General features: G+C 40.2%; 1 protein-coding gene across 1 annotated transcript in view; it reads right to left on the reverse strand.

Moving 5' to 3' along the window:
• Positions 1-250: 250 nt before the first annotated feature.
• Positions 251-24,326, reverse strand: part of LOC126234526 (trypsin-1-like) — a 100,341-nt gene continuing 76,265 nt past the window's right edge. Inside the window, exon 7 of the mRNA XM_049943221.1 lies at positions 251-644. Coding sequence (XP_049799178.1) covers positions 495-644 — 150 coding nt within the window. The 3' untranslated portion in view covers positions 251-494. The remainder of the gene's footprint in view (positions 645-24,326) is intronic.

Consider the following 24,326-nt stretch of genomic DNA (forward strand, 5'->3'; position numbering starts at 1 on the left):
CTCGCTCTATCACAATTCTCAAATGGCTTGTCTAGGAACAAAAATCACTGCATTGCAGAGGGCGGGAAAGACGAAAGATACTGCATGTAAAATAAAGACAAAAAGTCCGAATAGAGCTATATATCGAACTGCTACACATCTTAAGTGTGTGTCCACATTCTCACGCACACCTGGAGTGGGGCTGACATACAAATTCTGGGTATGTTGCCAAATTGACAATATCATCATTTTAATGCAAAAAAACGCTTACATTCGTTTTCACAACAAAGTACTTCCGTTTCAAGCTGATTAATCGTCACTCTTAGATAAACAGGAACACGTGTACTAAATTACCTTTATCTACACTGGCCAGCTGTCACAGTTCTTGAGATAGACAGTAAAAATCAAGTGTTTAGTTTGCAGAAGAGATATCTCCAAAGACTGAATCATCGTGAATTGCAGAGGACTTCCTAAGATAACTGAAGCATACACGGACCCTGCTCTTATCGTTACCTTCAGGATGACATGACACTGTAGATGAAGTCGAGGAAGTTAGAGACCTGGCAGAATATGGAGGGGTACGGGTAGGTGGTGCAGGGGTTGAGGTTCCACGAGGCGATGCCGATCACCACCCCGTCCTGCACCAGCGGGCCCCCGGGGTCGCGCTGCAAACAGACAGAACATTCTTTGTATCGCTACCGCCAAGGTCTGCACGGACACTACTTACACGTTCTAGGTTAAAGTCAGGAAACTTAGGAAGAATAATGTAAAGCTCCTAAACCTGTGGAGCTAAAAACTTACTGAATTGCTGAATTCTGCATCTGAAACAAGCCTGCAACAAAATTCGAGAACAAACCAAGACTGCCATCGGGCCACGTCCTTCAAGAGTCGGAATGTTCTATGTGTATGTTATCTGGCAGTTCCCAGCCCTTTTGTCCCTTCTTTCTCATTCTTCCCTTCACACACACACACACACACACACACACACACACACACACACCAGCAGTTCTTACAGACGTGCTATTTTCAAATAATTCTTAGATCGTAATCTTGTATCTTCACTCACTAATGAAATTCCTCTATTCCTATTGGTACGGAGGGTGCCTCACAATCTCCAGCATTGGTCTCCAAAAAAATGTTTCAAATGACTCTGAGCACTATGGGACTTAACATCTGTGGTCACCAGTCCCCTAGAACTTAAAACTACTTAAACCTAACTAACCTAAGGACATCACACACACCCATGCCCGGGGCAAGATTCGAACCTGCGACCGTAGCGGTCTCGCGGTTCCATTGGTCTCCAACGAGGTCATTTCTGGGCTCCTCTCTCCTTCCTCCCAGCACCGCAACTCCCATTCACAAACCTTTACTTATGCCTTTCCACTTGTAACACCATAGCTCTAGTACTCTACTGATTTATTTTGCTTTTATTTCATTTAATATTACATCGTTAAGCTTCTGTAAATGTGTTTGATTGAATAGATAACACAAAATTGTATAGTCCTTTCTCTGTAAGAACTTTGATGTCTTGGTTTGATTCTATGCAATGTAGTGTATCTGTCATTTAAATTCTTTGTCCCATTTGGAGGGAACAAAACTTACTATATATAATTGTAATTTCTGTGTGAATAATTTTTGGTAGAAATGTTAATATGTGCAAAGGTTCTGTTTTATTGGAAACGTTTGTTTACTGTTATGTAAACTGCTGATCCTCACTTAGGGCTCTTAGTTATTCTGTATGTAAAAGTCGTTGTGGTTCCCCTCGGGAACGGAACTGTGCAGCGCGCGCAAATTGTGGCTGGCCTATGTAGAAAAGGTGGAACTGAGAGTCAGTCGGGAACCAAGAGTCAGTCGGGGACGAGCCACGAGTCGGGGACGAGCTACCAAACTGTGCACTGCCATGTAAAAGATGCATATTGTGCTGGTTCCGAGAGAGGCTTTTTCTGCTACTTTCCAATGCCTCGGATGGATGGATAAATAGCTGAAACTATTCTGGAATTTGTATCTATCATCGCCACCAAGAAATGACAGAGTCCAGCAATTCTACCTGCAATTCCACCTACCAACATGCAGTTGCCACCACATTGCGCAATCATTGCATCGGAATGCTACAATGATGTACAGTGCAGGATTAGCTTAATGGATGTGTTAGTGTGCTCAAATATAGGGTAATTTATATCTGAATTTATGTACCTACCTTGATTTTTCTCCACATCATCATAACACCTCTCAGGTTCCTCTCCATTTGAACTAAAGTGATTACCGAGTATCCCTACTGAAAGAATATTAAAGCCCAGTGATTTGCTAATTGATTACTCTTGAACATAGTAAAAAGAAAGTTAAAGTTAATGTGGCAAGAGAGTGAGTTAAAGTTAATGATGCTTGATGAAAATAATTTTCCTAGTAAAACTGCTTATTAATGTGTTGTTGCCAACTTCAAATTAAAAGTTCTTAAGACTGAGGCTTGTAAAGTTTTGCTTAGTAAATGATCACATTACTGCCTGTTGTAAATCGCAGAAGGTGAGTCAGTATCTTACAAATGTTAATTTTGTCTCTCAATGTAGTAAAAGTGGAAAACTGCAGTTGTGAAAAGTTATATACTCATGTTTGCTAAGTGTTTGTCTCTCTTGTGTATTGGAAGTGCATATTAATAATATAACAGGATCCACAGTTTGTCTATTGTGTTAATGCTGGGTAACAAGTAATTGGAAGACCACTAATTATGAAAACCATAATTTCTTTATTCAAATGATAGTGAGAAGCAACCTGTTAGTGGATTCCAATTAACTTTCATTTTAAATAGTAAAGTATTTAACTGAGAGAGACTTCACCTATGTACAATTTATGATCCTGCAGTGAATGTTAATAGTAATGATATAAAGACCATTCAGTTTGAACAAGTCCTGAAAGTAATAGTGTTTCGGTATCTGTTATATTTTTGCAAATAGTTTGTGCTACTCCAGTTGTTAGCTTCAATCTTAACGTAAACATATGTATGTGTCAGAGTTCACTGCACTCGCGTGTGACAAAGTATAGGTTGTGTTTATCCACTAAAATTACTAATAACTATTTTCTTGAACGAGAATGTTAATCATTCTCTTGCCTAGTTAGGCTGGCGACCGTTTTCTTTATCCATTAAACAGTGCAGATAGGCAAAATTTCGTTAGTTACTGTTCAAATATTTACGTAATTCTGACTTTCATTTCCGATAAGCCATCTCCGTTAGGTACAACACGCTCAACATAACAAAATTCCTCGCAGAGGGTAACACTGCTCTGTTGCTTTATACCATAATTGCTTTAACAAAATAGTTTTATTTCACAACCTGTTTCCAGCTTTAAGGTTATGGTACAGTAGTAGCAGACAGTAGTGTTATACACTCATATTTTTTCCACCGTGTACAAACTCTAGGGATTGATCGAGGGTACGGAACAAAAAAGATCTAATGAACTTATGTCCGAAAATGCGTGGTTTATATGCTAGAGACCATTTATTAAATCATACATTGTTATAGAGCTTGCGGTCTAATACGCACTGCACCATGGAGCCACCGTCACAGTATGTGTTGAAAATGGTTTCCACATGCCTCAACGAATGCGTGTACTCGCCGTAGCATGTTCTGTCTCACACATTCACATCGGCCAGGCTGCATCCGAACAGCGTCAAAGGCAGCATGATATGCTTCTCAAGTGTCTCCACATCTGGAATGGGCTTTGAATACATGATACTTTTGAGATGGCCCCATAACCAGAAATCGTACGGGTTGAGACCCGGTGAAAGAGGAGGACCCTCGTCCGATCCGTCGACCGGGAAGACGCGATTGAGATGCTTCCGGACGTTAACGGCGAAGTGGGTTGGAGCACCACCATGTAGGAGCTACATAACCATTCGAATCATCAATGGCACTTGTTCCTGCAGGGGAGGCAAAGTCGCCCGTAAGAAATGCCGACAGTTCCGGAGTGTTAGGCGATGTGGGAGGAAAATTGGTCGCAAAATACGCTCAACATTTATCCCGACCCACACATTCCAGCTGCACCGATGTTGGTGATTCGCTGTCACTGTACCATGGGGGCCATGCTTACTATCCCACAGATGATTGTCATGAAAGTTGAAGATACCACTCCGCGTAAAGGTGACCTCATCTCTGAATAGGAAGGATGACACAAATCCCAGAATCGTGGTTGCCTGGAGAAGAAACCAGTGACAAAACTGGTCCCGATGTGGAAAGTCTGTCGCTAGTAAGCCCTGCACACGCTCTAAGTGATAAGGGTAGTAACAATTGTCGTGCAGAATGTTCCACATAGACGTCTGGCTTACCCTGCACTGTCGGGCCAACTGCCTGGTACTGACACGGCAGTCGCCTTCCACAGTGTTAATCACATTTTCCTCCAAGTATGGTGTCCGACCCCCCATGAACCATGGACCTTGCCGTTGGTGGGGAGGCTTGCGTGCCTCAGCGATACAGATGGCCGTACCGTAGGTGCAACCACAACGGAGGGGTATCTGTTGAGAGGCCAGACAAACATGTGGTTCCTGAAGAGGGGCAGCAGCCTTTTCAGTAGTTGCAGGGGCAACAGTCTGGATGATTGACTGATCTGGCCTTGTAACATTAACCAAAACGGCCATGCTGTGCTGGTACTGCGAACGGCTGAAAGCAAGGGGAAACTACAGCCGTAAATTTTCCCGAGGACATGCAGCTTTGCTGTGTCATGATAATAATAAATGATGATGATGATGATAATAATAAATGATGATGGCGTCCTCTTGGGTAAAATATTCCGGAGGTAAAATAGTCCCCCATTCGGATCTCCGGGCGGGGACACCTCAAGAGGACGTCGTTATCAGGAGAAAGAAAACTGGCGTTCTCCGGATCGGAGCGTGGAATGTCAGATCCCTTAATCGGGCAGGTAGGTTAGAAAATTTAAAAAGGGAAATGGATAGGTTAAAGTTAGATATAGTGGGAATTAGTGAAGTTCGGTGGCAGGGGGAACAAGACTTTTGGTCAGGTGATTACAGGGTTATAAATACAAAATCAAATAGGGGTAATGCAGGAGTAGGTATAATAATGAATAAAAAATAGGAGTGCGGGTTAGCTACTACAAACAGCATAGTGAACGCATTATTGTGGCTAAGATAGACACAAAGCCCATGCCTACTACAGTAGTACAAGTTTATATGCCAACTAGCTCTGCAGATGATGAAGAAATTGATGAAATGTATGACGAGATAAAAGAAATTATTCAGGTAGTGAAGGGAGACGAAAATTTAATAGTCATGGGTGACTGGAATTCGTCAGTAGGAAAAGGGAGAGAAGGAAACATAGTAGGTGAATATGGATTGTGGGGAAGAAATGAAAGAGGAAGCCGCCTTGTAGAATTTTGCACAGAGCATAACTTAATCATAGCTAACACTTGGTTCAAGAATCATAAAAGAAGGTTGTATACCTGGAAGAATCCTGGAGATACTAAAAGGTATCAGATTATATAATGGTAAGACAGATTTAGGAACCAGGTTTTAAAATGTAAGACATTTCCAGGGGCAGATGTGGATTCTGACCACAATCTATTGGTTATGAACTGCAGATTGAAACTGAAGAAACTGCAAAAAGGTGGGAATTTAAGGAGATGGGACCTGGATAAACTGAAAGAACCAGAGGTTGTAGAGAGTTTCAGGGAGAGCATAAGGGAACAATTGACAGGAATGGGTAAAAGAAATACAGTAGAAGAAGAATGGGTAGCTCTGAGGGATGAAGCAGTGAAGGTAGCAGAGGATCAAGTAGGTAAAATGACGAGGGCTAATAGAAATCCTTGGGTATCAGAAGAAATATTGAATTTAATTGATGAAAGGAGAAAATATAAAAATGCAGTAAATGAAGCAGGCAAAAAGGAATACAAACGTCTCAAAAATAAGATCGACAGGAAGTGCAAAATGGCTAAGCAGGGATGGCTAGAGGACAAATGTAAGGATGTAGAGGCTTGTCTCACTAGGGGTAAGATAGGTACTGCCTACAGGAAAATTAAAGAGACCTTTGGAGAGAAGAGAACCACTTGTATGAATATCAAGAGCTCAGATGGCAACCCAGTTCTAAGCAAAGAAGGGAAGGCAGAAAGGTGGAAGGAGTATATAGAGAGTTTATACAAGGGCGATGTACTTGAGGACAATATTATGGAAATGGAAGAGGATGTAGATGAAGATGAAATGGGAGATAAGATACTGCGTGAAGAGTTTGACAGAGCACTGAAAGACCTGACTCATTCCATTAGAGTCATTCCATTAGAACTACTGATGGCCTTGGGAGAACCAGTCATGACAAAACTCTACCATCTGGTGAGCAAGATGTATGAGACAGGCGAAATACCCTCAGACTTCAAGAAGAATATAATTATTCCAATCCCAAAGAAAGCAGGTGTTGACAGATGTGAAAATTACCGAACTATCAGTTTAATAAGTCACAGCTGCAAAATACTAACGCGAATTCTTTACAGACGAATGGAAAAGCTAGTAGAAGCCGACCTTGGGGAAGATCAGTTTGGATTCCGTAGAAATATTGGAACACGTGAGGCAATACTGACCCTACGGCTTATCTTAGAAGCTACATTAAGGAAAGGCAAACCTACGTTTCTAGCATTTGTAGACTTAGAGAAAGCTTTTGACAACGTTAACTGGAATACTCTCTTTCAAATTCTGAAGGTGGCAGGGGTAAAATACAGGGAGCGAAAGGCTATTTACAATTTGTACAGAAACCAGATGGCAGTTATGAGTCGAGGGGCATGAAAGGGAAGCAGTGGTTGGGAAAGGAGTGAGACAGGGTTGTAGCCTCTCCCCGATGTTATTCAATCTGTATATTGAGCAAGCAGTAAAGGAAACAAAAGAAAAATTCGGAGTGGGTATTAAAATTCATGGAGAAGAAGTAAAAACTTTGAGGTTTGCCGATGACATTGTAATTCTGTCAGAGACAGCAAAGGACGTGGAAGAGCAGTTGAACGGAATGGACAATGTCTTGAAAGGAGGATATAAGATGAACATCAACAAAAGCAAAACGAGGATAATGGAATGTAGTCAAATTAAATCGGGTGATGCTGAGGGGATTAGATTAGGAAATGAGACACTTAAAGTAGTAAAGGAGTTTTGCTATTTAGGGAGTAAAATAACTGATGATGGTCGAAGTAGAGAGGATATAAAATGTAGACTGGCAATGGCAAGGAAATCGTTTCTGAAGAAGAGAAATTCGTTAACATCGAGTATAGATTTAAGTGTCAGGAAGTCATTTCTGAAAGTATTTGTATGGAGTGTAGCCATGTATGGAAGTGAAACATGGACGATAACCAGTTTGGACAAGAAGAGAATAGAAGCTTTCGAAATGTGGTGCTACAGAAGAATGCTGAAGATAAGGTAGGTAGATCACGTAACTAATGAGGAGGTATTGAATAGGATTGGGGAGAAGAGAAGTTTGTGGCACAACTTGACTAGAAGAAGGGATCGGTTGGTAGGACATGTTTTGAGGCATCAAGGGATCACGAATTTAGCATTGGAGGGCAGCGTGGAGGGTAAAAATCGTAGAGGGAGACCAAGAGATGAATACACTAAGCAGATTCAGAAGGATGTAGGTTGCAGTAGGTACTGGGAGATGAAGAAGCTTGCACAGGATAGAGTAGCATGGAGAGCTGCATCAAACCAGTCTCGGGACTGAGGACCACAACAACAACAACAACATGGTGTCCGAACGTTTCGGGTACATCCTTCATGATTTCCTGCTTCCTGAAACGTCCCTGTCTCAGATACACGGCGACACACTGTTGCAATCATTGAATACTGTGGTTGTTGTCGGCGGGGATCGGTCTCGTGACACAACCTTGCTGCCCGCCGCCCGTTGTCATTTGCCTTTCCGTAAGTAAACACACTGTCAGAAAGCCTCGATTGGAATACGGAACCACTGTGTGCAACACTGTATCACATCCACTGCCAGGCGAGTCAGCATGAGAAGTGAATCGGATACAACATTGCCAATTATTATAGCAGGAGAGGGCGCTACGGCGTGACGTATGAGGAACTGTACCGCCCTCTAGGAGAAAATCATGCATACTGTAACTGTGGCTGCATCGTACAGTGCGTATTGGACCGCGGTCTCTTCCACAAAGTATGACTGAACAATTGGTCTTTCGCATAGAAACCAGAAGTTCACTATACCATTTTTTGTTCCGTATCATCTCATCGATCAATCCCTAGCGTTTGCATACGGTGGGAAAAAATCACCCTCTATAAGTATTCCGCACACTATCCGTTTGCAGTGTCATTAAGATTCCTCTGCCAAATATTAAATTCAGATCCAAAATCAAAATACACTTACTATCAAACTAAGCAGAGTCCTTTTATGCTTGTAAAGTTCCTGTATTAGACGTCAGTATGCTGCCATTCGTCACCCTGAAAATCTTCGAGTAGCGATCCATAATCTCCATCTCCCCCAAATTGGGTAATGGCCTTTATGTCACTGACCACTCTGTCCTCTTTCTCCAGACCTGTAGTCCGTTACTTAACTATTACTGGCACAAGTCAGCAGAATGGCTTCCACTGCAGCCACCACATAGAACAGACAGTTCCCAATACAATAATGCAAGTGCTTCAACAATAGAGAACCACCACCGCCACCACTACCATTACTACCACCAAACAGCAGCACTATCTTCAATCATGAATCCTTCGCATGTAACCTCCAACATCACCATTCTATATAGCCAGCAGCCACTGGTTTAATCAAAATAATCGTTACCAACTTAAAATGCATTTTATACATAATTTTGAACGATACAGTAACTCCTGCACGCAAACAAACTGGGAAGCCAACTACAAATACAGTATTTAAACTCACATGTGTCTGTCATGCTCTAGGGAAGTTTAACCACGGCTGAGGTAGATAAACGCATATATATTAATTTATTTATTTACTTAACCTAATCTGATTAAGGCCATCAGGCCCTCTCTTACATCGGACCAGTGTTCCACACACGCAGAATTTCACACATCGGATCATGACAATAGTTTAAATAAGAAAATCAGATTACTCTAGTGACACTATGAATAAAGAGTAATGACTAAGACTTAATAAAGTAAATTCTGGCAGTATTTTAGAATTAGGTGCTATACATACAAATTATGATAAAAGCAATAATATCAGTAAAAAAATCAAATAATAATGATAAACATGAGAAAAATTGGCAATAGTAATGAGGATATGTGCAGATGTACATTATTATCTTGGTGTGTAAAGTAAATGTTTACTAGTATAGCGAGTTTTGGGGAAGGGAGATTTAAGGAGGGGGAAAGAGGGAAGTAATGAGTACAGAGGAAGGCATTACTGTTGCTTAAGTAGATACGTCATGAACTGTTTTTTGAAGCCGGACATGTTTTTAAGTTCTCTAACATAACGAGGGAGGTTATTCCAGAGTCCGGTTCCTGCTACTGTAAAGGACTTGGAGAAGGTGACTGAGCGATGCAGTGGAACAGAGGATTTTATTATGATGGGAACGTGTGTTTTTGTCATGTTGTTCCGATATAAGCGTTAAGGATGAGGAGCGATACGAGGGCCAGTGTACATTTATAAGGCAGTAGATGAGACAGAGTGTATGGAAATCTCTGCGTTTGTCTGCACGTAGCCAGGACAATTTTGCATATGCTGGTGAAATGTGATAAAAAGTCGAACGTCACAGATATATCGGGCGCAGGCATTCATAACCAGTTCCAGACGTCGCGAATTTTCCTGAGAGAGTGAAAGGTGGTTACACTGAGCCACAGCGCCAGAGATCGCGCTAGAGAGTATTGTTCCGCCGCCTCCACTGGCAGTGATTATTGAGAACTCGTAGCAGTCAGTGCTTGGGGAGAGCTCGTGGTAGTCAGTGCTTGTTAAGAACTCGTAGCAGAGAGTGTTTGTTGAGATGTGCTAGTAGAGAGTGCTTGCTGAGATGTGATACTGAAAAGTTCTTGTTGAGATGTGGTAATAGCGAGTCGGTGTGGAGATATATTGTAATGATTAGAGTGATTTTGGTCAATATATGAAGGTAACGAAACTTGATTTATTTTTCATTATTTCCATGTTTTAAATAATTCGTCATTACAGGTTCAGTCAACAAAGTATCTGGCTTGTGTTCTTGTATTAGAGTGTAATTCTGGTTTTCTTGAGTAATTATGGTATTTTTATTTTCTTTAATTAATTCAGTATAAATGATATTTAAAATTTCTTGTGTTATTGAAGAAGAACCGTGCCAGATGCGTACGTTAAGTCATACTTCCACACACAGAACAGTTACACTTGTGCTTTGGTTTCGTAGATTTTATAGTTGCTGGGGACTTAATTAATTAATTGTGTTAATGAAAATTTCCAATTCATTCTTTGTTATTGTTCTATGCAGTCAGATAGCGTAATAATACTAGTCAGGGCCAACCGTTTACGAGACTGCGTAATCGGACATACAGCTACTAAAATTTAAAACTAAAATTATTTGCATTATAAATTAATTAAGCCCCCATGCACGTGGCGACCGCTGCTTCGGATCGTCCCTTGGAATTCTTCTGATTGTAGAAATAGTAGACAGTAGGATTGTTGTAGTAATTTGTAGTTTAGTAATTGTAGTCTATATTGCATGTGTAGATTTGGTAATTGGCATTCTTCTAATGGTATTTTGCAAAAAAATTTTTTTTGTTGTCTTGTCTACGGTTTTGACAATTAGTGCAATTATTTCAATTGTTCGATTAATCGTGTTTGAGGGAAACATTTCGTGTGAATGGTATTGTTGGAGATAAAGTGTCATTGTGTGTAATTTTCATATAGTGACGAGTTTTGTATATTTTGTAAATGATTACGCGATCGATGAAAAAGGCAAAAATGATGGATAGTGAGAATGACGAAATTGTTAACATGGCGAAGTCGCCAACAGAGGAAAACAGTATGATGAATAATGAAGTGGAAAACAATTTAATGAGTCGGGAAAATAGTCCGGAACCATTTCAAAATTTTTCTCAATCAGAAAATTTTCAGAATTCGAGATTAACGACAGAAGATTCCGGAATAGTATCGAACACAGATAGCTTTACAGCTATGACGAAAGAAGTTGGTTTCGCGGGAAATGTTAGGGGCGAAAAGAATTTCGAACCGGCTATTATGGAGCAGTTGATGGGTGCAATATTAAATCTGGAAACACGGATGGGAACAATGGAAACACGGTTAGGATCTGAATTTAAAACAGAGATAGGAACTTTGCGATCTGAAATTAAAACTGATATAGGAACAATTAAAACTGATATGGGAACAATGGAAACACGTTTTGACTCACTGGGATCACAGTTAGGATCTGAATTAAAAACAATGGAAACACGGTTAGATTCGCGAATAGGGACATGTTTCAAAAACATGAAGGATGAATTAAAGAAAGAGATTAGAGAGGAAGTACAACCGATTTTGAATGCTCACAATAATAGATTAATTGCAGTAGAGATTAGACAAAGGGAACAGGATAGAGAACGGGAAGAAAGAGATCGCGTGATAGTACAAAAATTTTCAGAGTTAAATTTACAACGTGCACACGATAAGGAAGAAATATTTGAGAGAATCGAGGAATCCGTACCAAATGACAGAATAAATAATCTAACACAACAATATGAACAGTTAACTACCAAATGTGTCAACACTGAAACCCGAGTCGCGACACTTACGGAAGACGTAAGTAAACAGAAAGAAAAAATAGGTGACTTATCGGAAAGAGTTGAGGAGATTTCTGATAAATTGACAAATCTTAGTTTACATGGGGACAGATATTCGGACGATACAGCTCCATCGCCATTTGCGGAAACTGAAGAGTACCAGAACATAAATAAACATGTTGAAAATCAGGGAAAATCTAATGAACGCGTTAAAAGGGAAGTTGAGGCATTATGGAAGCAAGTCAAACAAATTGAAGGCGAAATCGTAGGAAAAGACAGCAAAAGAAATTTAGAATCACAGATACCAGGGGGTTTGAAGAAAGTAATTTGTTTCTTTTACGGGATGCAACAAGAGAGCGCCAGACGCGCGAACTTGACAATAATCAACACTGGGACTGGGACAGACGCGGTAGGTCTTTGTCGCCACGAGGCGAAAACTTTGACTATAAACACTTTTTGACTGTTCGGAAATTTAAGATCTTCCGCAATTCTAAGAATGACATACATCCATGTGCATGGTTAGATCAATTTATGTACGCACTTCCACCAAATTGGCCACTAAGTCACAAACTGGAATTTATGTGTGGATATTTAGAAAACGAACCGGCGACGCGGATGCGCGCACTCATTAGAGATTGTAATAATCTGAATGATTTTTATCATGCATTTCTATCGGCATATTGGTCCAAAAACACACAAGACAGAGTCAAACATAGTCTGATTATGCAGCGTAATTTTAAACAGTCTGAGTTCCGCACACCGGCAGAATACTTTGAAGACATGAGTCGAAAGAATCAGTTCCTGTCCAACCCTTATAGCCCGACTGAATTAATTCGCATTTGTTTAACTAAGCTGCCACAATCCATAAGACAAATTGCTTTAGCTGGAAGATGTAAAGACGACTTAGAGACTTTTAAGACTTTGTTGCAAGAACTTGAGTATGACAACGACGACGGGATTTCTTGTAACTTTTTCAGTAACAGTAATTACGATAGATTTTCAGAGAAAAGGGATAGTGATCGGAACGGGCGTTATATGGGTAATTTTGAGAATGACAGACGTAACAGACAAGACAATAGATACCAGCCTTATGACAATAACAGACGTTCTAACAGAAATTACACAGGCAATTATAATAACGGTAATTCGTACCGGAATGATCAATCATACGGAAACAGTAATCGGTATCATCAAGACAGAAATTATTCATACAGTAATAGAAATTCTTACTACAGAAATAACCAGGGTAGTAGGTCTAACAGTAATTTCAGAAGTGACAGTCGAAATTATACAAGAAGTAGTTATGCAGACAGACAGGAAAACAGAAATTTTAATAACAGACACAACCAAGAATTTGCATCTAACAGACAGGAAGGACCTAATTGGCATCCTCCGCGTGACAGAAATTCAGAGAGACAAGTGGAAATAGTAGAAATTGATCCGCGAAATGACGGGAATAATCAAAGACGTGACGCAAACAATCGACCATGATTTGCAGCTTCGGCTTCTGGCAGCAATATAGACGGTTCAGAAAGTAATGACACTACAACTTTACACTACGTACGCCTGGAAGATATGAGAGACATTTTGCTAGGCGAAAAGGAAAATAATGTAGACGCATTTTTACATCCTGTTATTGAAGTATGTGTGGGTAAGAATAAGTTCACTGCAGTTTTAGATTCTGGGAGCCCATTGAACATCATTAGTGAATCAGTTTTTCGTATATGTGAAAGAACTATTGCCTGTCCTGTGTTACCTATTTCTAAAACCACAATTCGAGGAGCGATTTCTGGAAAAAGTGTGGAAGTTAAACAACAGACCAACCTAAATTTCATTTGTCAAGGATACGAATTGTCTGCTAATTTTATTATTGTTCCATTACTCAGTACACAGATTATATTAGGTATGGAGTTTCTTAACACACATAAGGCAATTTTGAACTTTAAAGAAGGAAGTGTGAATTTGACTGTTGCCGGAATGCCGAAATGTTTGAAATTTTTCGAGTGTTTAGCAAGATCTGAATCAGATACAAAATGTTTAAGGTTTCTTACTTCTGATGTTTTCGTTGAGCATTATGACGACAGTGTGTTTATTCATGACAATGACAATAGATATAGAGACGCGATGGAGGATATAATTAGTAGCGAAGAATTAATTAATGAAAAGGTTAAAAAAGCTGAAGTGCCAGATGACGTTGCAAGAGAAGAGCTGCACCATATTTTGACTTCACATGCTACAGTGTTTAGTCATCACACAGGAACTATACAAGGCTTACAATATTTATTTAAAGTAAAAGAACACACACCATTTCGCGGGAAAACGTACGCTATTCCTTTGGCTTACAGAGACAAGGTTAAGAATGAACTTCAATACATGTTAGATCAGGGCATTATTGAGCCAGCAGTCAGTCCTTATACCAGCCCATTACATGTCGTTCTTAAAAAGGGTGGGTCAATTCGTTTGGTTCTGGACTCCAGACAGATAAATAATATTATTATTCCTGAAACTGACCGTCCACAAAATTTAGATGAACTTCTTCAACATTTCCATGGAACTGAAGTTTTATCCACGATTGATATGCGTGCAAGTTTTTGGCAAATAGAACTCCACCCTGATTGTAGAAAATATACTGCCTTTTTAGCCTTTGGTAACTGTTACCAGTTTCGGAAATTACCGTTTGGACTTACTGTATCTTCTGCAGCATTCATTCGTATTTTAAATGAAATTTTACCTGTTTATCTTCGTGACAATATTACTTCATATGTTGATGATATTCTTATTGCTAAACATTCTTGGAGTGAACACAACAAAATTTTGGATTTATTATTACGTATTTTTGCAAGAGTTGGCATTACAGAGAACTTGGAAAAATCTGAATTTGGTCGTTCTTAGGTGAAATTTCTCGGTCACATTATTTCTACAGAAGGTATTCTTCCTGATCCAGAGAAGCTAGACGCTATTCGTAATTATGCTGTTCCTTCCACAAAACGTGATGTTCGTAGTTTCCTTGGTGTCTGTAATTTTCTTAGACGCTTTGTTAGATTGGATGATTTGGCCACACCTCGTTTACACATTTCAGTTATGCACACTTTGGTCCCAGAAAATGCTTTCATAAATTACGAGAAAATTGCTACTTCAGTAATATGGAAAAACGTATTCGATCTGTTCTTGCCAAATGAAAATTATGTCAAAAGGCTAAGCCGCCAACTGTTTCTCACAGAGCACCGTTGTTTCCTATCATTCCAGCGAAATTAAAGGACATGGCTGCAGTCGATTTGTTCGGTCCAGTGGTTCGTTCTATTAATGGTTTTGCGTACATTTTGGTAGCAGTGGAATTGACATCAAAATATGTGTGTTTTACACCTTTACGCAAAGCAACAGCTCGTTCAGTATCTAATGCTTTCATCAAACATTTTCTTAAAGAAGTTGGTCATGTTGATAAGGTTATATCAGATAATGGATCACAGTTTCGCTCTAAAATTTGGCTTCGTACTTTACGGCATCGTAAGATTAAACCAATTTTTATTTCACTTTTTCACCCTCAATCTAATGCTTCAGAGAGATGGATGAAGGAAATCAATAAATTGTGCCGACTTTCTTGTCATCAGAATCACAGAACTTGGGATCAGTATCTTCATATTTTTCAAAACATTCTGAATGAACTTCCTAATGACTCAACTTCTTTACCGCCTCTATTGATATTAAAAAATAAAGTACCAACAAATCGCATTTCTGAAATCGTTCCTTTTCCGCCTTCACGGAAACTGCGGCATTCTGAAGTTGTCAACCTGGCTCTACGAAATATTGCATCTGCGGCTGCTAGAAGAGAGAAATCAGCTAAACGTCCTGGTCGTTTAAAAATTTTGTCAGTTGGTCAAAAGGTGTTAATTAAGTCTCATCGTTTGTCTCATAAAGGAAAAGGCTTATGTCGCAAATTTTTTCTGCTTTATAACGGTCCATATAGAATTCGCAAAATTATTCATGATAACACTGTTGAAGTAGAAACTCTTAAATCTCGGCGCTCTAAGGGAATACATCACATATCTAACGTTAAAATTTTTGTGGAATGACATACTTTAGAGAAACTAACAGCTACATGTAAACATGCAGAGAATACAAGGATACCGCGCTGTGTTTTGGCGGCGGCACATACTCAAAGCAACAGTCAGTCTGCGCGCCGCACAAGGCTGTCGTTGACCGCAAACAATCACCTTCTACGTCACGCGTCTACAGCTGATCGAGCGCTCAGTGCGAATGCACTGACAGACGTAAACAAATAGACAGTCTAATTTCTCGGATTAAATTCAGTATAAGCTATGGTGACTTTATAAATTATGTTATTAACGTTCAGTATTTTTCAGGATACGGTTGTATAAAATATTTAAGACCTTCAGGTAAATTCTGTGCGTGTCCGACGTTAAGACGACTTGCTATGGAGAAAATTTCAGGAAGAATGTAATTTCGAAGAAAAAAGTAATAAACTAAAAAGGGTAACTATTAATTGAGTTTATTTTTCAGGTAACATAATTCCACTTAGGTACGTACTTTAGACGTAATTTGCTGCTTGCGATTACGTGACTCATACTCTGTGCTAAATTTCATGTTCTATGAATTTACTTGTGAAGCGACGTGCTTGTGTACATTTACTGATTTTGACGATGATTGATTAATGAACAGGCTTGTTATTTGTATATATTATGCATCGCTTGGCTACTATGCTTTTTCACTGATGTCATATTTTTTTATTATGTGCCTGCTGTGCTTATTTATTTAAATTATAATTGTCACCTGATTAATTGTGCTGACTATGGTTATCTGTGTAAGTTATACTTTGTGATTTATCTGCTTGCGCCTTCATGTTTACTTATTAAGATGACACACGAACATTTGCTTATGCTATGATGCTAATGACCTGTTTATTATATAAGATATGTACTTGCTGCTTTGCGTATGGATTGCATATTTACACATTTCTGTTTTGTTGTCATAACTACTCTTTAATTTGGTGTATAGAAATGCTGATATACTGTGTGCGAACATGGAGTTTAGGTCACACTATGGTATTAATTATAGATTGTTGCTTGGCAGAGCCTCGTTGTAGGGATTGTGCTGCATCCACTTGTTGACATTCTGTTCTCTACTGGTATATTTACTCGCCATTGCATGTTTTGCTTACGCTCAGTGCCTTATATTTTTAAGATAAGAAAATGAACTGCTAAAATTCGACGAACGACATTAGTACAAGAAACTTCATTGAACTCAAATGAGCTGGAGGTTTTATGGAAGCTGTATAAATTTATGCTAATAGGAAGGAAGCTAACGACGTGACATACCAACACTAGGTTTAGACCATTGACAGTTATTACACTGCATTCTTCGTGAGCAATTGAAATAGGAAGTGACACTTGACACAAGAAATACTCCACATGTTTGCTTCTGCCATGATTCTTGAAGTGGTGTACACACTGTGAAATATTATGATCATTCACACTCCGTAATCGTAATTAATTACTGAGAGTTATTCGAACTAAGTCTGTTAGAGGTCATGTACGCATTTCTTTTATTTAATGATGGACAAGGTAAACAAAATGTATCTTATAATTTATAATGAGTAGCAGATTTGGATCAGATGGATTACACGAGAGGTTGTGTGTTGACATTGTGTCTTCGGATTGTATGAGATGATGAATTGAGGTTTGCATTAGGATTTTGTCTGCACTTGTTCGAGGAGACTGACTAGAGGAAACAGTTGTTATGGAAGTGAAATGATATTGGCAATGAGGTTTATATATATCGACGTATTGAAGAGGTATGATTGAGGTATTGAGATTATGTGAAGTTGATGATTATTGGAGTTTTCGTGGACAAGAGGTAAGGTAAATGATATTGATGATCGACGTATTGAAGAGGTATTATTGAAGTATTGAGATTATGTGATGCTGATGATTATTGGAGTTTTGGTGGATAAGAGGTGAAGTAAGTGAGGAGCATATTTTTTTTTTTTTTTTTTTTTTGTCGTTGGTCTATATGGAACAAGGAGGATAAAGATGGCAGACTAGAACACTAAAGTAGCAGGAAGATTGTCTACACACACACTTTGTTAAATCACTAAGCAGTATATACTTTTTTTTTTTAGAGAGAGGAAGTACTTGCATATCTTGGCTCACTGACAGTTGTTCAGCAACCGTACAATTTGATCTGGCTTGGCAAACATTGGTCTTGACATGATGACTATGACGCTGACTAACTATTATTGACTGTTATACATTGCTGCCACTACTACTTGATACACATGATGAACATAAAATTTTGACAGAATTGCATTTACATAGTTAACACTATTCAATTACACAGTAGCACTAATGTGGATGAAAGATGAGTGAGTGTTTTTTGTGTGTTTTCCTTTCCCTATCCCAAATTGGTACCAACCTATCTCCTAAATATTATTTTACTTGTTGTTGTGGCTTGCACTGACACCCATAAAAATTATAGGTTTACTGATATTTGTGTATTTGTTGACAATTATCTGATATCATTTGTGTGTTTATTATGATTTGTATGTTTAGTGTAAAAGCATTGTATGTGTATTCAAACTATTGTTCATGCCTGAACTGTCTGATTAGTGATGGTGCTGCACTTTTCAACATGATGTGTGACATTTAGTCATGTTTAATTTCTGCTGATGAACAGTGTGATTAGTGATAGTGAATTTTATGGACTGCGGTCAGCACCTGGTCAACATTACTGGGTGCCACTGATGGACTGCTTCTACCGAAATGGTGTTACTTGTTGATATCTGCACCTGTTCAACATTGCTGGTGCCACTAATGGAACTGCTTATACTGAAATGATGTTACCTGTTGGTGTCTGCACCTATTCAACATTACTGGGTGCCACTGATGGACTGCTTCTACCGAAATGATGTCACTTGTTGGTGTCGGCACCTGCTCAACATTGCTGGGTGCCACTGATGGACTGCTTCTACTGAAAAGATGTCACCTGTTGCTGTGTGCACCTGCTCAACATTGCTGGTGCCACTAATGGAACTGCTTATACTGAAATGGTGTTACTTGTTGGTGTCTGCACCTATTCAACATTACTGGGTGCCACTGATGGACTGTTTCTACTGAAAAAATTTCACTTGTTGGTATTTGCACCTGTTCTACATCTACATCTATACTCCGCGAGCCACCTTACGGTGTGTGGCGGAGGGTACTTATTGTACCACTATCTGATCCCCCCTTCCCTGTTCCATTCACGAATTGTGCGTGGGAAGAACGACTGCTTGTAAGTCTCCGTATTTGCTCTAATTTCTCGGATCTTTTCGTTGTGATCATTACGCGAGATATATGTGGGCGGTAGTAATAGGTTGCTCATCTCTTCCCGGAATGTGCTCTCTCGTAATTTCGATAATAAACCTCTCCGTATTGCGTAACGCCTTTCTTGAAGTGTCCGCCACTGGAGCTTGTTCAGCATCTCCGTAACGCTCTCGCGCTGACTAAATGTCCCCATGACGAATCGCGCTGCTTTTCGCTGGATCATGTCTATCTCTTCTATTAATCCAACCTGGTAAGGGTCCCATACTGATGAGCAATACTCAAGAATCGGACGAACAAGCGTTTTGTAAGCTACTTCTTTCGTCGATGAGTCACATTTTCTTAGAATTCTTCCTATGAATCTCAACCTGGCGCCTGCTTTTCCCACTATTTGTTTTATGTGATCATTCCACTTCAGATCGCTCCGGATAGTAACTCCTAAGTATTTTACGGTCGTTACCGCTTCCAATGATTTACCACCTATGGCATAATCGTACTGGAATGGATTTCTGCCCCTATGTATGCGCATTATATTACATTTATCTACGTTTAGGGAAAGCTGCCAGCTGTCGCACCATTCATTAATCCTCTGCAGGTCTTCCTGGAGTACGTACGAGTCTTCTGATGTTGCTACTTTCTTGTAGACAACCGTGTCATCTGCAAATAGCCTCACGGAGCTACCGATGTTGTCAACTAAGTCATTTATGTATATTGTAAACAATAAAGGTCCTATCACGCTTCCTTGCGGTACTCCCGAAATTACCTCTACATCTGCAGATTTTGAACCGTTAAGAATGACATGTTGTGTTCTTTCTTCTAGGAAATCCTGAATCCAATCACAAACCTGGTCCGATATTCCGTAAGCTCGTATTTTTTTCACTAAACGTAAGTGCGGAACCGTATCAAATGCCTTCCTGAAGTCCAGGAATACGGCATCAATCTGCTCGCCAGTGTCTACGGCACTGTGAATTTCTTGGACAAATTGGGCGAGCTGAGTTTCACATGATCTCTGTTTGCGGAATCCATGTTGGTTATGATGAAGGAGATTTGTATTATCTAAGAACGTCATAATACGAGAACATAAAACATGTTCCATTATTCTACAACAGATTGACGTAAGCGAAATAGGCCTATAATTATTCGCATCTGATTTATGACCCTTCTTGAAAATGGGAACGACCTGCGCTTTCTTCCAGTCGCTAGGTACTTTACGTTCTTCCAGAGATCTACGATAAATTGCTGATAGAAAGGGGGCAAGTTCTTTAGCATAATCACTGTAGAATCTTACGGGTATCTCGTCTGGTCCGGATGCTTTTCCGCTACTAAGTGATAGCAGTTGTTTTTCAATTCCGATATCGTTTATTTCAATATTTTCCATTTTGGCGTCCGTGCGACGGCTGAAGTCAGGGACCGTGTTACGATTTTCCGCAGTGAAACAGTTTCGGAACACTGAATTCAGTATTTCTGCCTTTCTTCGGTCGTCCTCTGTTTCGGTGCCATCGTGGTCAACGAGTGACTGAATAGGGGATTTAGATCCGCTTACCGATTTTACATATGACCAAAACTTTTTAGGGTTCTTGTTTAGATTGTTTGCCAATGTTTTATGTTCGAATTCGTTGAATGCTTCTCTCATTGCTCTCTTTACGCTCTTTTTCGCTTCGTTCAGCTTTTCCTTATCAGCTATGATTCGACTACTCTTAAACCTATGATGAAGCTTTCTTTGTTTCCGTAGTACCTTTCGTACATGATTGTTATACCACGGTGGATCTTTCCCCTCGCTTTGGACCTTAGTCGGTACGAACTTATCTAAGGCGTACTGGACGATGTTTCTGAATTTTTTCCATTTTTGTTCCACATCCTCTTCCTCAGAAATGAACGTTTGATGGTGGTCACTCAGATATTCTGCGATTTGTGCCCTATCACTCTTGTTAAGCAAATATATTTTCCTTCCTTTCTTGGCATTTCTTATTACACTTGTAGTCATTGATGCAACCACTGACTTATGATCACTGATACCCTCTTCTACATTCACGGAGTCGAAAAGTTCCGGTCTATTTGTTGCTATGAGGTCTAAAACGTTAGCTTCACGAGTTGGTTCTCTAACTATCTGCTCGAAGTAATTCTCGGACAAGGCAGTCAGGATAATGTCACAAGAGTCTCTGTCCCTGGCTCCAGTTCTGATTGTGTGACTATCCCATTCTATACCTGGTAGATTGAAGTCTCCCCCTATTACAATAGTATGATCACGAAACTTCTTCACGACGTTCTGCAGGTTCTCTCTGAGGCGCTCAACTACTACGGTTGCTGATGCAGGTGGTCTATAGAAGCATCCGACTATCATATCTGACCCACCTTTGATACTTAACTTAACCCAGATTATTTCACATTCGCATTCGCTAATAACTTCACTGGATATTATTGAATTCTTTACTGCTATAAATACTCCTCCACCATTGGCGTTTATCCTATCCTTGCGGTATATATTCCATTCTGTGTCTAGGATTTCGTTACTGTTCACTTCCGGTTTTAACCAACTTTCCGTTCCTAATACTATATGCGCACTATTTCCTTCAATAAGCGATACTAATTCAGGAACCTTGCCCTGGATACTCCTGCAGTTTACCAATATTACGTTAACTTTTGCTGTTTTTGGTCTCTGAGGACGGACGTTCTTTATCAACGATGATGATGTTCTCTCTGGTAAGCCGTCAGGTATTTTATCGTTTCGCCCAAGGGGGGGTCCCTCTAACCTAAAAAACCCCCGTGTGCACGCCACACGTACTCTGCTACCCTAGTAGCTGCTTCCGGTGTGTAGTGCACGCCTGACCTGTCTAGGGGGGCCCTACAGTTCTCCACCCAATAACGGAGGTCGATGAATTTGCAACCATTATAGTCGCAGAGTCGTCTGAGCCTCTGGTTTAGACCCTCCACACGGCTCCAAACCAGAGGACCGCGATCGACTCTGGGCACTATGCTGCAGATATTAAGCTCAGCTTGCACTCCGCGTGCGATGCTGGTTGTCTTCACCAAATCAGCCAGCCGCCGGAAGGAACCAAGGATGGCCTCAGAACCCAAGCGGCAGGCGTCATTCGTTCCGACATGTGCTACTATCTGCAGCCGGTCACACCCAGTGCGTTCAATAGCTGCCGGAAGGGCCTCCTCCACATTACGGACGAGACCCCCCGGCAAGCACACCGAGTGCACACTGGCATTCTTCCCCGACCTACCTGCTATTTTCCTGAGGGGCTCCATAACCCGCCTAACGTTGGAGCTCCCTATAACTAATAGGCCCGCCCTCTGTGACTGTCGGGACCTTGCCGGAGAATCGGCCACTGGCCCAACAGGCGAGGCATCCTGTGGTGGCTCGGAAACGATGTCATCACCACTAGGAAGCACCCCGTACCTGTTGGAAAGGGGTAAGGCAGCTGCCACGCGGCCAGATCCCACCTTCGCCTTTCGGCCAGGCACACGCGAGCCCACCACTGTCCGCCATTCACCCTGGAGTGATGGCTGACCGGTAAGATGCTCACTGCCGGAAGACGCAGCGACATCAGGGGTTCCATGTGATTCCAAGGCCACCGAAGTAGGCATAGGTCTCACCACAGTTGCCCCAACGCCACTACGAGCCGACGCCTGCGCCTCGAGCTCGATGAGCCTAACAGACAAAGCCTCCACCTGCCCCCGAAGAGTGGCCAATTCTCCTTGCGTCCGCTCACAACAACCACAGTCCCTACACATGACTATGTTTACCCTACTCTATACGGTGACAAATTCCCAAGATAATCTTCTGATGAGCTACTCTGATAATCAAGAAACACTCACTGAAATACGAGACGCGAAAACTACGCTAGGTTTTCCCAGAAAAACTATTTAAAAGCTAAGCGCAGCAAATAAGTACAAAATAAATTTCTCTCCTAACGATCAAGAACTGTTAGTTTCTATGCAGAGCAGATAAACACAAATAGAATCCCTTCCTTAGTGGAAGGTCGTAAACAAAATGCAAAATAAACGCTTTATACAAACAGTACTCGCTGCTACTGGTGCTCTCGCTCTGGCTGCTGGGTGCTACTGCTGGAACTGTCAACTACTTGTTTCTTGGGCTATGGAAAGCGTTTATGTGAATATTTGTATAAACTGATTTTTTGTGTATTACCGTTGGTGAAAAGTTATGAGACTCTTACCTGCACATATTCGTCATTGCTGACGCTATTAATTGAACTGTTTAACCACATAATACTTGTGTAAACTGTTATGTAAAGTCACATGTATGAAAGAATTTGTATTGCTTACTGTATTCTATATAATAGGTTATTGAAAGGTCAGTGCAAAGCCAAAATTTTATCTAGTTATGATATTTACGCATTAATATTATCTTTTATTTTTTTTGTCTGTATTTTTTTGACGAATTTGGTGGTATTTTCACCACCAATGCTGGCAAAAATACCATCAAATTCTAGCCCGTGGAGGGAGGGCATATGAAAGGTGGCTACTCTGAGCCACAGCACCAGAGATCGCGCTAGAGAGTATTGTTCCGCCGCCTCCACTGGCAGTGATTATTGAGAACTCGTAGTAGTCAGTGCTTGGGGAGAGCTCGTGGTAGTCAGTGCTTGTTAAGAACTCGTAGCAGAGTGTGTTTTTTGAGATGTGCTAGTGGAGAGTGCTTACTGAGATGTGATACTGAAAAGTTCTTGTTGAGATGTGGTAATAGCGAGTCGGTGTGGAGATATATTGTAATGATTAGAGTGATTTTGGTCAATATATGAAGGTAACGAAACTTGATTTATTTTTCATTATTTCCATGTTTTAAATAATGCGTCATTACAGGTTCGGTCAACAAAGCATCTGGCTTGTGTTCTTGTATTAGAGTGTAATTCTGGTTTTCTTGAGTAATTATGGTATTTTTATTTTCTTTAATTAATTCAGTATAAATGATATTTAAAATTTCTTGTGTTATTGAAGAAGAACCGTGCCAGATGCGTACGTTGAGTCATACTTCCACACACAGAACAGTTACACTTGTGCTTTGGTTTCGTAGGTTTTATAGTTGCTGGGGACTTAATTAATTAATTGTGTTAGTGAAAATTTCCAATTCATTCTTTGTTATTGTTCTATGCAGTCAGATAGCGTAATAATACTAGTCAGGGCCAACCGTTTACGAGACTGCGTAATCGGACATACAGCTACTAAAATTTAAAACTAAAATTATTTGCATTATAAATTAATTAAGCCCCCATGCAAGAGGCGTTGTAGGATAATATCGCTGCAGTCAATGATTGGGAGTATAAGCGTTTGTACTAATTCCTGTTTCAGATCTAAAGGGAAGAGGTTTTTTTATATTTT

This window comes from Schistocerca nitens, chromosome 2 (assembly GCF_023898315.1).
Source record: "Schistocerca nitens isolate TAMUIC-IGC-003100 chromosome 2, iqSchNite1.1, whole genome shotgun sequence".
NCBI lineage: Eukaryota > Metazoa > Arthropoda > Insecta > Orthoptera > Acrididae > Schistocerca > Schistocerca nitens.